A 14,567-nucleotide genomic window follows, 5' to 3' on the forward strand; every position below is an offset into this window, starting at 1 on the left:
AAGGAGCTGCTCAGTGCCTTCAGAGTCTCCTGCATGGAGTGGAAGATGTTGTTGTCATGGAGAAATATATTCCATGATTTCTTTTTTTAACTCAAATTGCTTCAATTGGCCTCTCTGAAGTTCAACATAACTGTGGGATCAATTGGACAGAGAACAAAATCAAAAGGCAGCCAACATCCAAAGAAGAGCTTCAAATGTGCTTGAAGAAGCCTGGAGAACTATTCCTAAAGACTACTTAAAGAAATGTCAGGAAAGCTGCTGTACTGATGGGCCGATTGATCCAAATATCAATATTGCACTGCTATGTTTAGTTGTGCTGCAGTTATGTGACTCGGAGGCACTGAGAAGAGCTGTAAAGCTTTGTTTTATTGGAAATGAAAAAACATTCCTCAAACATGAACAATTTCTGAACTTCTTAATAATAATACTGATCCCCATGGGGACATTAGTCCTCTGCATTTGACCCATTCACTCAGTGAAGCAGTGGGCAGCCACTAAGCAGGCGCACCAGGGAGCAATGTGTAGGGACGGTACCTTGCTCAGGGATACCTCAGGGTTGTCATGTGAGGGCTGTGTGCAGGCAGGAATGGTGGACCCAAAGTGCAGACACTCGGAGGCAAAACGTGAACTCGAAACAGCTTTAATGCTAAACTAAAAGTTACAAAACTGAGAATCCAAAAATAAACTCAGGCAGACAGACAGAACACACAGCACAGACACAGAGAAACACGGGGCTTAAATACACAGAGGGAGCAATCAGGGAATGGGTAACAGGAGGGAAACACAGCTGGGGCAAATCAGCAAAACCAGATACATTAACATGGACCTTCAAAGTAAAACAGGAAACACAACACAGAGGCGCAGACTTGACACAGGGATACAGCGACTATAGAACAGAACAGAACACCAGAACACTAACAAAACCTAAACTAAGATTAAACCTATAACCCATAAGGCAAAGCTAGAATAATGAAATGAACAAAATCAAAAAACCAATAAAAGACAAAACACTGGGTCAACGGCCCAGACACCCTAACAAGGGTAGCCGTTCAGTGGCTTCTAATCCCCGACCTTCCGATTATGGGGCGACCACTACTGCGCCATCCCTGCTTTTTGTGTTGCTTGGCTGGTCAATTTATGTTATATAACACTTTAAAACCACTGCAGCTGGCCCAAAGTGCATATTTACATTCCAGGACTCTTAAAAAAGCAAGAAAGGTTAGTTTTATTGTGAAATATTATGGAGTTCTCAGTGATTTAGTGGTGATTAAAATGTGTCCAGAATTTTGAAAATTGATGACGATTTATTTCAGAAATCATGACACACATAAGATGTCTTTATAAGTTAAAAGTAATGGTATTGGCAATACTGGACCTCTGCTTGGTATCAGATCAATATTGAAATTTGCAGTATTACACAGTCCTAAGTTCAGGATTAACAGTGATCATAACAAATATTGACTTTCAAGCTCCTTAGAATTGTACAAAGTCTGTTTTTGCCTTATATACTCTATTTCTATGCATATATGCATAAAGCCTTGCTTCATGCCTACAGCTGAAATACTTATCATGTGTAAAAACTATATATCAGGGCATCCACACCATGCTGAGTGCAATTTCTCTGCAGGGCATTTGGGTTCCTGCTCTAAATAGAAAAGGGTTGATTGCACTTGCACACACATGTGTTGACAGGAAATCTTATATATTTATATATTAGGTTAAAGAATGCGTAAATTCACATAAAACAAACAGAATGTTAAAAGGAGAACAACATTACAGCAAGAAACACACAATGCGTGTGCTGCAAGTTCGTCCTGAGAATCCCACAGTCGTGGCATGACAACTAAAATGTGTGTCAAACAGTACCACTTCCTTTGTGCTTAACCCTGCAGGGTTTAATGGTTTGTTTGAGCTTGATGAAATTGCAGATATGAAAAAGTGAGATTTCATTTTGTGACCATCTGAGCCACAGTGAGATGAAGCTTGTATACTACACTGCCAATATGTCGTTTCATGCAGCAGATTCAATTTTACAGTTAATGAAGTTTTATCATCTTAAATATTATGGACAAAATTTCATGGCTTGCTATTGCGATGAAAAAAGAAAACTCTGCAAACACGACTGACTTTTTTGACACACAGACAAGTAAACATTTGATCATCTTCAAAACAATACTAATTAATAAGGTGGTACACATAGAAAAATGCTTAAAAGAAAATATGATTTCAAAAACATTTATTCAATAAATCTATAAAAAGCTGCAATGCTGTGAAGAAAAGTGTACCCATGATGTCAGAAGCTCTCATTTCCTTAGCAGTAATAAGTGTTGCACAAGTTCCCAACAGTCTTTGACATCAGCTTCCTTAAATTTATAACTACCGTCTTACACAGGAACTGATTGTGAACTCAAAGTTAAGTCCAAGGCTGCAGCCTGCACACTGCCTGAGCAGCATAACTACAGCAACAACACAATTTGCACCCACAGCTGCTGTTCAAGACACACATGTGTTATTCTTGACTCTAAACTTTCCTTTGACAGACAAATCTGTTCTGTTGTTGAAGATAGCTAAAGATAGGGAAAAGTCCAAAACTTTATTGCATCTGGATAACTGTAACTCCCAAGTCTCCTCCAATCTCTTTTGACATCGTTGGAGATAGTTTGAAATTCAGCAGCAACACTGTCAATTGACTCCAAAAAAATATAAATACCATTCCAGCCCTGGCCTCACTGCTCTCCATTTTAGAAGTCAGTTTAAGATTGTATTTAGTGTTTCTAAGGCTCTTGATGGTCAGGACCCATCTGCATAGCACCAGTCTCATTCATTTGCATTCTTTACATGTCCTGGGGTCACGCCTCAAACTAAAAGATATCAGAGCTTATGCAGTCACTGCTCCACATTTGTGGGATCAGCTGCAAGTTGATTTTGAAGTCTAGGCACAGAAATCCACCTTTATTCTCCAGCCCACAGAGAAAGGGCATGTGTGTATTAGTATCCTAGATTCCTACAGTTTTAAAAAATAATTTGGTGTTGTTGCTCCAAACAAGGCCTCACCATTTATTTTTACACAGACTTTCATAATGAGACACTAAAAAACATTCTTTAATGAGATGAAATGGATCTTCATCTCAGGGCATGCATGATGTAGACTGACCAATCAGGCTAACATGTAGCTGCAAAAACTGTGCATCTTTGGAACTGATTTTAAAGAAGAAACATAAATAAATGACTAAAAACACGAGTTCAGTGGCTTCTAATCCCCGACCTTCCGATTATGGGGCGACCACTCTACCCTACTGCGCCATCCCTGCTTTTTGTGTTGCTTGGCTGGTCAATTTATGTTATATAACACTTTAAAACCACTGCAGCTGGCCCAAAGTGCATATTTACATTCCAGGACTCTTAAAAAAGCAAGAAAGGTTAGTTTTATTGTGAAATATTATGGAGTTCTCAGTGATTTAGTGGTGATTAAAATGTGTCCAGAATTTTGAAAATTGATGACGATTTATTTCAGAAATCATGACACACATAAGATGTCTTTATAAGTTAAAAGTAATGGTATTGGCAATACTGGACCTCTGCTTGGTATCAGATCAATATTGAAATTTGCAGTATTACACAGTCCTAAGTCCAGGATTAACAGTGATCATAACAAATATTGACTTTCAAGCTCCTTAGAATTGTACAAAGTCTGTTTTTGCCTTATATACTCTATTTCTATGCATATATGCATAAAGCCTTGCTTCATGCCTACAGCTGAAATACTTATCATGTGTAAAAACTATATATCAGGGCATCCACACCATGCTGAGTGCAATTTCTCTGCAGGGCATTTGGGTTCCTGCTCTAAATAGAAAAGGGTTGATTGCACTTGCACACACATGTGTTGACAGGAAATCTTATATATTTATATATTAGGTTAAAGAATGCGTAAATTCACATAAAACAAACAGAATGTTAAAAGGAGAACAACATTACAGCAAGAAACACACAATGCGTGTGCTGCAAGTTCGTCCTGAGAATCCCACAGTCATGGCATGACAACTAAAATGTGTGTCAAACAGTACCACTTCCTTTGTGCTTAACCCTGCAGGGTTTAATGGTTTGTTTGAGCTTGATGAAATTGCAGATGTGAAAAAGTGAGATTTCATTTTGTGGCCATCTGAGCCACAGTGAGATGAAGCTTGTATACTACACTGCCAATATGTCGTTTCATGCAGCAGATTCAATTTTACAGTTAATGAAGTTTTATCATCTTAAATATTATGGACAAAATTTCATGGCTTGCTATTGCGATGAAAAAAGAAAACTCTGCAAACACGACTGACTTTTTTGACACACAGACAAGTAAACATTTGATCATCTTCAAAACAATACTAATTAATAAGGTGGTACACATAGAAAAATGCTTAAAAGAAAATATGATTTCAAAAACATTTATTCAATAAATCTATAAAAAGCTGCAATGCTGTGAAGAAAAGTGTACCCATGATGTCAGAAGCTCTCATTTCCTTAGCAGTAATAAGTGTTGCACAAGTTCCCAACAGTCTTTGACATCAGCTTCCTTAAATTTATAACTACCGTCTTACACAGGAACTGATTGTGAACTCAAAGTTAAGTCCAAGGCTGCAGCCTGCACACTGCCTGAGCAGCATAACTACAGCAACAACACAATTTGCACCCACAGCTGCTGTTCAAGACACACATGTGTTATTCTTGACTCTAAACTTTCCTTTGACAGACAAATCTGTTCTGTTGTTGAAGATAGCTAAAGATAGGGAAAAGTCCAAAACTTTATTGCATCTGGATAACTGTAACTCCCAAGTCTCCTCCAATCTCTTTTGACATCGTTGGAGATAGTTTGAAATTCAGCAGCAACACTGTCAATTGACTCCAAAAAAATATAAATACCATTCCAGCCCTGGCCTCACTGCTCTCCATTTTAGAAGTCAGTTTAAGATTGTATTTAGTGTTTCTAAGGCTCTTGATGGTCAGGACCCATCTGCATAGCACCAGTCTCATTCATTTGCATTCTTTACATGTCCTGGGGTCACGCCTCAAACTAAAAGATATCAGAGCTTATGCAGTCACTGCTCCACATTTGTGGGATCAGCTGCAAGTTGATTTTGAAGTCTAGGCACAGAAATCCACCTTTATTCTCCAGCCCACAGAGAAAGGGCATGTGTGTATTAGTATCCTAGATTCCTACAGTTTTAAAAAATAATTTGGTGTTGTTGCTCCAAACAAGGCCTCACCATTTATTTTTACACAGACTTTCATAATGAGACACTAAAAAACATTCTTTAATGAGATGAAATGGATCTTCATCTCAGGGCATGCGTGATGTAGACTGACCAATCAGGCTAACATGTAGCTGCAAAAACTGTGCATCTTTGGAACTGATTTTAAAGAAGAAACATAAATAAATGACTAAAAACACGAGTTGACATATTGCAAGATATTTCTAGCACTTGTAGCTGTGCTCTTATCAGAACAACGCAGAAACTGACTGGTGACACAGTGACTGTATGACAAACAATGAAAACCACGAGGACAGGAAGATGAAATTGTCTGGTTAGCTAATAATGCACTGGTTGCTTATGTTGGTGTGCAGCTTAAACAAAGTTGTTGTTTTTTTAAATGTATGTATTGTGCCCTACATAAAGAAGGCACAGCTTATAAGACTGCTTTGTGATTTTTTGATTGCTTTAATGCAGAATTACATTCTTTCAGGTCATCATACTGAGTCCCAAAATGGGTTTTTATTTTACAAAGGGAAATTCGTTCTTTCATTATTTCCCTTTGGCAGCTGAAATCCCAAAGTTGCTACACATTTGCAGAAATATTACAAGACCTTATTGTTTCTCTTTTTGATAGGTGGAGTGTGTATAAGTGCGTGTATGATACTTTTACTTCTTATCATTTTAAGCCAAAAAAGAGATCCTTGTTGGTTTGACTTTCAGGGTAAGTAGATTTTACACATTATCATATTATATGTGACAATGGTATTCATCCTGTGGATAAATATAAATGCCTGAATATATCACTATGTATAAAATATGTAAAGCTAGGAATTTGTCGACCTGTTGACTGAGTTGTGTTTGCAACGTCAGATGATGAGTGTCATGGCAGCACTGTGTGTGAACATGTTGAGAACCAACATGTTACTGAGTATCTTCATTCTTTCAAGTGAGTTGTTTTTATTTCAGAGACATTACTCCAACATTTGAACATCTGCATGCGTGCTAATATTTTCCACATTATTTTAATCTAGACACTAAATTCCTAAATTCACAGGCGCTCTGGCTGCTTGTCCTGAGGATTCAGCTTTACTCGTCACTACACCAGAGCAGATGGAAGCACTGAGTGGATCTTGTCTCCAAATCCCATGTAACTTTAGAGCTAAACCAGAAAAGGCTTTTAATGGGAGAAGAGCAGTTGCTGGAGTGTGGATTAAAAGTGACAGTAGACTTTTAATAGATCCAAACAATGTGATCTACAACAGTAGTGGAGCAGTTAGCATCTATCCAATGAGAATTACTGGGAACCTGAGTCAGAGAGACTGCACCACTCTGTTTTCTGATTTATCCACCAAGTACACAGACACATACTTCTTCAGAGTAGAGAGTGAACCATTCAAGGCGACAGCTTACTGTGATCATCTTCAAATTACAGTTAGAGGTAAGAGAGTTTATAATAAATAACAAATTATATTATTTATATTGTTATAGAAAACTTTAAATCATCATCATAAATCACAGGGCTGAAAGTTAGAGTAGAGAGAGGGAAAATGCTGTGCTGGAGTCATAACCAAGAAAAGAACTAGGTATAAATGTGGAAATCCAGAACATATGTCTATTTATTTAGATGACACCACCTCGACTTCACAAAGAGTGTTTGTGTTTGTTGTACCCTGTCCCAATGTGCGTGATTGGCTGGAAAGAAATATGATCCACATTTTACAGCCCTAAAATGAGCCCAGAAATGTTATAATCATCAAATCTCAGTTGTAGAAAAGAGGTTGCAGTTTAAAAGTAACAACTGTGGTGGTGTGACTGTATTCCAGCGTCAACAACTGACAGCAGAAATGTACTCATGTGTTTCAGCACAGAACTTTCTCCAGAGCATGTGAGGTGCAATAATGAAGCTTGATTATATATATATATATATATATATATATATATATATATATATATATTTTTTTTTTTTTTTTTTTTTTTTTTCTTTTGCCTGTCCCGTTTGGCTCTTTTGCCATCAGAATTGTTGTCTAAAGGCAAAGAAAGATGCCCAACGGATTTACTTTACCAAATGGACCATCCCAGCCTTGCCGTAATGGTCCATTTGATTCACCTTTTATTGTTTATTTTATTTTCACTTGCTGAATACGGGACAGACTTGACTGGGGGAAAGAAGGGGAGAAAGAAAGAGGGAAGGAGAAACAGCTGAGAAGAGGGACGGGGGAGAAGGGCAAAAAACAAAAACCAACAGAACGGGCAGAGAAAAAAAATGCATATATCAATCACCTGGATCACCTGCTGAGAAAGAAAAAAGAAAGCAAGCAGAAGAGAACAAGAGTAATAGAATAAACAACATCAATGATATATGGGAATATGACAGTAAATACTAAATATTAAACATTATTGTGCAGCACATAAGATCAACAGAACACAGTGTGCTTTGAGGTAGGAGCCAAAAAGGGTGTAGTTTGTGGGTGTGATCACCCGTGTGTACACCTGTGAGCATGGACGCGCTTGTTTTTTTTTTTTTTTAAAAGGTTCCTTCATGTAATGATCTGCTAGAGGGTGTGGGGGGGGGGGGGGGGGGGGGGGGGGGGGGGTCACAGCCCCGTCCTCCAGGGCATGAAGCAGGTATGGAGGAGATCAAAACTCCAGACATCCAGAGGCCCCCAGAACACAAGAGACCAAGGAAGACCAACAGAGGGGCAGCCGCGCCACTGTCCCAGAAAGAGCTGAGGAGAGTCCCAGATGAGGGCTCACTCAGCAGCCGCGGAGCAGAAGCCAGGGAGAGTTGCAGTGACGCGCCCGTGAGCTCCGCCAGCAGCCAGCCGTGCCTGAGTGACCGAGCCCCAGGCCGAGAGGCCCAAGCGAGCCCCAGGCTCCAGGCCCCGATAAGCGGCCGCCAAGGAGTGAGCTGGTGTGTACCTGGACGCCCATCCCCGGACACAAAGAACCACCAACGCACCGATGCCTGAGGGAGTCCGCCACTGGCAGGGGAAGTGGTGGTAGGGGGAGATAGGCCTCCAAACCTTGGAGGGCCTGAGATGTCCCCAGAGAGCTCGATTATATATTTAAGAGTAGATTTAATATGAAATGCAAAACTTTGTCATCTGGGACCAATCGGTTTACTTTAGTGTGCCTAAATTGTTTTCACAGGGAATGAGCACAAGTACATATTTGCTTCAATTCTAGGCGTATAAGATGTATCAATGCAGATGGCGATCCTCATTGATAGGTTTGTATTTTCAAAAAATCCACAGGAAAATGAAGGTGGTTTGAGTACTTGAGTAAAACGTAGTTTTTGTCAGCACAATAACATCATCACTGCTGAAGATCCAATCACAAAGATTTACAGGGTGAGTTGAAAGAGTGGCGTGAACTGAACCACCATCACTGAGTAGCTTTATAGTATTTTTCCTCAAATTTGATCAGAATTGGTTTATTTTTCCACTGAGCACAATGCTATTTTTTGAGACATTATTGTTCCCAAGTATGTATTATTATTAAATAATGTAATGAGATTACACCTCTATGCCAATGAGTCCTCAAAGCGCAAAGCTTAAAAACTACACACTTGTAAGTACACAACTGTATTTGAATGGTTATCAGCCTTGTGTACTAAAATCCAAATAATACCTGTATTAATTTGATGTGTCTGTTGTGAAACCACAGATTCTCCTTGGAGGCCCAATATTACAATCTCAGGTGATCTGAAGGAGAAGGAGTCTGTCACTATAACCTGCTCAGCTCTCACTCCCTGTCCACACTCCCCTCCTCAACTCACCTGGAATCTCCAACAAGACTCTCCCAACAAAATAGAGGAAAACACAGATGGAAGCTTTACAACTAAAATTCAGCAGAACATCACTCTGTCAGACACACATGATGGAAAGAAGATCAGCTGCTCTGCCAGATATCCTGTGAACCAAGGAAAAGACACCAAGACAGCAGAGACAGAAGAGACTCTCAATGTTTCATGTAGGACTTGAAGGCCTTATCTTTTAGAGAAAACCTTAATAAAGAGCCTCTTCTCTCTTTGTGCACCTTTATTCACTCCAAAATCTCTTCCAGATCCTCCCAGGCTGATCAGTCCCACTGGTCCTGTATCAGTGGGCAGCATGGTGACTCTAACCTGTTCCTGCCAGGCAAACCCTCCTGTTGACAGCTATGTCTGGTTCATGACCAGTGGTGATAAACTGGAGATGATCAAAGCTGACACAAAGGTTTACAGCTTTGAGGTGACCAAACTCGATCGAGACAAATTGTTTTACTGCAGCTGCGGGAATCATCTGGACATCCAGATATCAGCAGGCAGTCAGCTGCTGTTTGAAGGTAAACACAGGAATTGCATTTGTGAGGAGTCATTTTCCATCAAGGAGTTGACTGTGCTGTCGCATTGCAGGTGATGAACACTGGGGGAAAATGACTGTAATGAAGACTGTGGGAATCATAATACTTGTCAGCACACTGGTCATCTTTGAGTGGTGAGGCATTTCAAATGTATTTACATGAGTTACAGCATTAATTATAATGTAACCAAAATCAAATGAGAAGCTTTCCTCCTTTCTAACTTGTTTCCACCTTTTTCTTTCAGCTGGTTTAGATCGAGACGTCCCAACAAACCAGAGGCAGAAAGATAAGCAGAGCTTATAGTCTAACAACTAAAGTGTCTGCAAGTCTCATGAGGAAGTATAACCTAAGGAAGTAAAAACTTAAAACATCCCTGCATTTACTGCCACGGTTAGCAAGAAACGAAAGCTTGTACAAGTTTCTAAAATTCTCTGTTGTTTTAATGGTAGTACAGAAGAAAGGTGTAAATACTAGTGTCCTCACCAAATGTAGAGCACACAGCATACCGAGCAGCCACATGATAGAAAGGCAGTTGTTGCTGGTTTTGAAAAGTGCCACAGTGCAGCATTTAAAAGCTAAAGAAATATATATTACCCAATACTGGGTGGCAGAATCCTAATTCCCAAAAAAAGCATATCACTGATGTGTAAATGCACTTGTATTTTCTACCATTATGATCAGTTTGATTCATCCACAAAACCACAGAATACACTTTAAGAGTTTCATGTAACACTTGAAACTCTTAAAGACAAATTCATATAATAAACAAAAGCACTGATGAAAACAACTGATCTAGCCAATTATATATATTTAGAAAAAGATTCATTACTATAGCTTTAACAATAGCAACATAGAAACATTATCACCTTCATAGTACCAATGATGAATTAAGTAAATTCCAGACATTAGAAAACTTATGGATAAAGACTGTGACCTGGATGATTTTGGTTGTCGTGTGTTTGTTCTGCTTTGTGTTTGTCCATGTCATCTTTCAAAAATAAAAACAATCTTTATTGATTTCATGATTTTCGACTGATTGCTGAAACCTTTTTTTCCTCTTTAAAGGTCCACTTTGTGAGTGAACTGGATGCATGTGTTTCACAACATGTAGTTTTAAAGAGAGGAAACTGGAGTAGGGATGGGTATCGTTTAGGTTTTATCGGATACCGGTGCCAAACCGGTACTTTTGAAACGGTGCAGGTGCTTAAACGGTGCTCAAACTGGTGCTTAAAGAATAGAAAACACAAACTTTGTCCTAAAACCTCTCATGTTTAGCTGTTTTTTTTGTAAAAAGATAACAATGTTAGCCTTTTCTGCAGCTATGGGGCATATATGGTATCACTCTTGGCTGGAAGCAGTGCTTAATCAATGGAAAAAAAACCCACAAACTGCTAGTTGCTAGTTCATCTTACGTGTATTAATGTAATAACGTGGTTAGCCTACTCAACGTAAATTACGCACGAACAACATTAAGCCACTCACTCAGAGAAGAACGGCTGCTGCTGCCATCATCATCCTCATCATTTCTGCTACACTGGCAGGGCTAGGGGCCAGGACTCTACTCTTCGGGTTTTTGGGGGATGTTGCTCCGGGCCAGATAACAGGCAACCCACCAGCACTCGGTTTGCGCAGTGGCGTGTCTAGAAAATCTTTGTTGGGGGGGCCAGGTAGGGGCACAGATTTGGAAAAGGGTGGCAGATATAATTGGCAGATGATGTTTAAAAAAAATTCTACCAACTGTTAGTATTTTTACTGACATGTAGTGCACATATGTTTTGGGCAAAAACATTTTTGAATATTAAAATACGAACATTTCTAACATACAATTGGCAAATTAGCCAATGCCAATGCAAAACTTTATCTGCCTATTAAAAAAAGAAGATAATCTTCTCACAAACTGGTGTTTGATTTTGAAACAGGAAGAAAGTGGGGAAACAAATGAAAAGACTAACATTTGAATGAAACCTGAAAGCAAGTAAATACTTTCTATGCTGCCTTATGATAAACTTTGGTAATAATGATGTATAAAGAACAACACTCGCTGATGATGACATACAGTCAGCTGGCATGGTAACACTGCCAGTATTAACCTGCAGGGCTGGACTGGGACAGAAAATCGGGCATTTTGACTAGAGACCGGCCCACCAGGTATTAAAGCCATAAAGCCTTTGAATGAAAACAAACGCTGTTGTGACAGTGATGTACACTGTCTTGTTGGTATATGTATGATTTCTATGCATTTTAAATCAGATAAAAACTTTGTTCGCAAGATTCAGATAATTATTTAATAAAAGCGAGACATTTTAAATGAGAATAAGAAAGAAAAGTATTTCTTTGTGCCCCCCTCTCCCTGTTAATGCCCTACCTGGCCCCCTGGCAAAACTTTGCTAGACCCGCCCCTGCACAGTTACCAGCTGTCAGCTACATAGAAAAAATGATCCTGGTGTTATTTGTCTCTCAGAAACAGTTCATAACTTCCCTTCAACTCATTCATGTCACCTAAAAGGTAAACCTGTTTCTCCATCACCTGTTCAGCTCTGATGATTCAGTAAGGACATCTCCTGGTTTCATCTTCATGTTTCCCTCTCACCACATATCCAAACTGACATCATGACCAGCAGTTTTACAGCTGTGGCTCCAGCAAACATCAGATGATACTAGAAATTAATATTAAATAAATTCTAAAAACAGCTGATCAAGCTTAAACGTGCTGCTGTTGTTTAGCGTGACATCCGCTGGTTTCCTCTTTCTGGCGCAAAGTAGGCGATAAACAAACAAGAGAGAAAAGCCGATCAGGAGAGGGAGGGGGAGAGGATGAGAGAAGAAGAGGCAGCTGTGCAGCGTAACGACAGAGTAAAACCAGCTTTGTGTCTTTTTCCATTGTAGCTAAAGTTCGGGACAAACTGCGTCCCTTCTTAGCTCAACACGAAACACATAATATTTTCTCTGAATGAGGGACCATTAAATTTTTTAAGGAGCCGTTGGCAACTCTACTAACTAACCTTATGAATAAAATAAAGTTCACTATCAGTAACATCATAGCACCCACCCAGCTATAAATAAACTCCGTCATGCTAGCTAGTACACAGTACGTGTTATTGTAACTGACAGTAAAAAGTCAGCACAACGAAAATAAACTCCACCTAAACTTGGTTTATATCTGACCCAGATAGACTGCAGGTCATAACTTCTTACCTGTAGTTCAGTTCACCTGACACTCGGACCGGCGGCCGCCTCGGGTCTCTCCTCCTCCTGCCTCCCCTTTCACTCATCCACCTGCTGGCCTTTGTGGAAGCTCCGCCATAGTCACCACCAAACAACTGAGTTATTTTTACACATCTGCCAGCATCTGGCCAATGCACCACCTCTCATTGTTCATGCCGTTACAAAAAAAAAAAAAAAAAAAGTCATCAGCCCACTGGGCAAATGCTTGGGATGTAGTGATGTGCGATACCACTGATTTCCTTTCCGATCTGATACCAAGTTAAATTCAGGGTGGTATCGACGATATTGATCCGATACCGATACTTTGTACAATAACGTATTTTATTTATTGTATCTTTTATTGTAACTTCATCATGATTACAAGACATGAGATTACTAAAGGACTCCATGAGAGACGTCTATCTCCCCCTAGCAGCACCTCTCCCTGTCCACTCCTCCTCTTCAGTTCCCCCTTAACATACGCTCGTTATATTCTGTGATATGATTTACTCTGAAGTGTTTGACGAGGTTAGTGTTGTTGCCACAACACCTCACTTTTTGCCACATGTATTGCAAACCACATCTCGGCTGTTTGTGGAGGTAAAATACTTCCGCACATGACTCCATTTACGCTCAGCCATTGTTGTGAGTGCGCACGCCATAGTGCTGCGACACATTTATACAGCTGTATTTTGCACATGACTATGGAAGGCGGAAGAGGAAGTAGTTCCTTCCAATGTAGACAATCCGAATGATATAGTTTCTTTCCACTGTGTTCCTGTTAATGATAAACTACAAATTTACCCTAAATTACTCAAATGTCGATATTTTAATGTGAGAATCGATTCTAGAACATAAATAACTGGTATCGGAGGAGTCGATATTTCAGTATCGATCCGCACATCACTACCGGTATGCCTGATGGCCAGTCCAGCTATGTTAACCTGCAACCAAATCTGCAGCTCCCTACAGCAATGTTATGACTTGGATTGTATCTTATAACTTATAACTCTTATGCTCAGGAAAAAAAATAAAGTACCGAAATGTGCGCTGCTTTTCGGTCTGGTTACTGTCTGGTTACTACCGTTTATGTCAGAACTGGTGCCATAATGGCACCGGATACCGGTACCCATCCCTAAACTGGAGGTTGAGATTAAAGCTTTCAGTTATAACCAGTTTTAATCATTTGTGCCCAGACATCTTCAGAATACTTGTGTGTATAATTACTGTTGATATTGCAAGGATCCGAGATGGGTGGGGTTTGCTTTTCCTGTTTTCTTTAGGTGGGTGAGTGGGTGTGGCCGCAGTTCTCGGGGTGTTCAGCTTGTGGTGTTTGGCATCGTCAAGCTGGTGATGAACAGCGGTGTGCCAGCTGTGCTTCAGCTCTGTGGTAATGGGCTCATTCCGGGACTCTCCAGCTGTAATCTTCATCTTCTCGTCATCCCTCTGCAGCTACTCCTACTAAGATCGCTCGTCTGTTTACTCCGTTCGCCCCCTGGAGAACAGCGTTAGGCACGGATTCCTCACTTCGGACCTTCACGCTGGTGCTTCACCTGCTTACCTGGATTTCTCCTCATCACCTTCCTGCACCTTTCCCAAACGTCCAGCTGCCTGCTCCCATTAATCTAACGTTACTGTGTGTGCGCTTATCACCGGTCTTTGTCCTCTTCCTTTCTCCTCAGGTCCTTCCCGTTCCACTTGCTCACCAAGTGTTTCCATTTTTCTTCTTTAATTCACCATAAATCAACTTTTTCACGTGTTTGTGCGACTGAGTTG

At 40.1% G+C, this 14,567-nt stretch overlaps 1 protein-coding gene across 1 annotated transcript; it reads left to right on the plus strand.

Annotated features, from left to right (window-relative positions):
- Window positions 1–5,846: 5,846 nt before the first annotated feature.
- Window positions 5,847–10,598, plus strand: LOC146567565 (myelin-associated glycoprotein-like). Its single transcript, XM_085287515.1, has 7 exons — window positions 5,847–5,964; window positions 6,114–6,189; window positions 6,298–6,681; window positions 8,910–9,215; window positions 9,309–9,569; window positions 9,640–9,721; window positions 9,832–10,598. Exons 2-7 carry the CDS (start codon window positions 6,114–6,116, stop codon window positions 9,875–9,877), a joined length of 1,155 nt encoding a protein of 384 aa, XP_085143641.1. The 5' UTR covers window positions 5,847–5,964; the 3' UTR covers window positions 9,878–10,598.
- Window positions 10,599–14,567: the final 3,969 nt, after the last annotated feature.

The sequence above is a fragment of the Mchenga conophoros genome, linkage group LG9, assembly GCF_057382185.1.
Source record: "Mchenga conophoros isolate Kocher_MC1m ecotype Shallow Benthic linkage group LG9, M_conophoros_male_GT1.1, whole genome shotgun sequence".
Lineage (NCBI taxonomy): Eukaryota > Metazoa > Chordata > Actinopteri > Cichliformes > Cichlidae > Mchenga > Mchenga conophoros.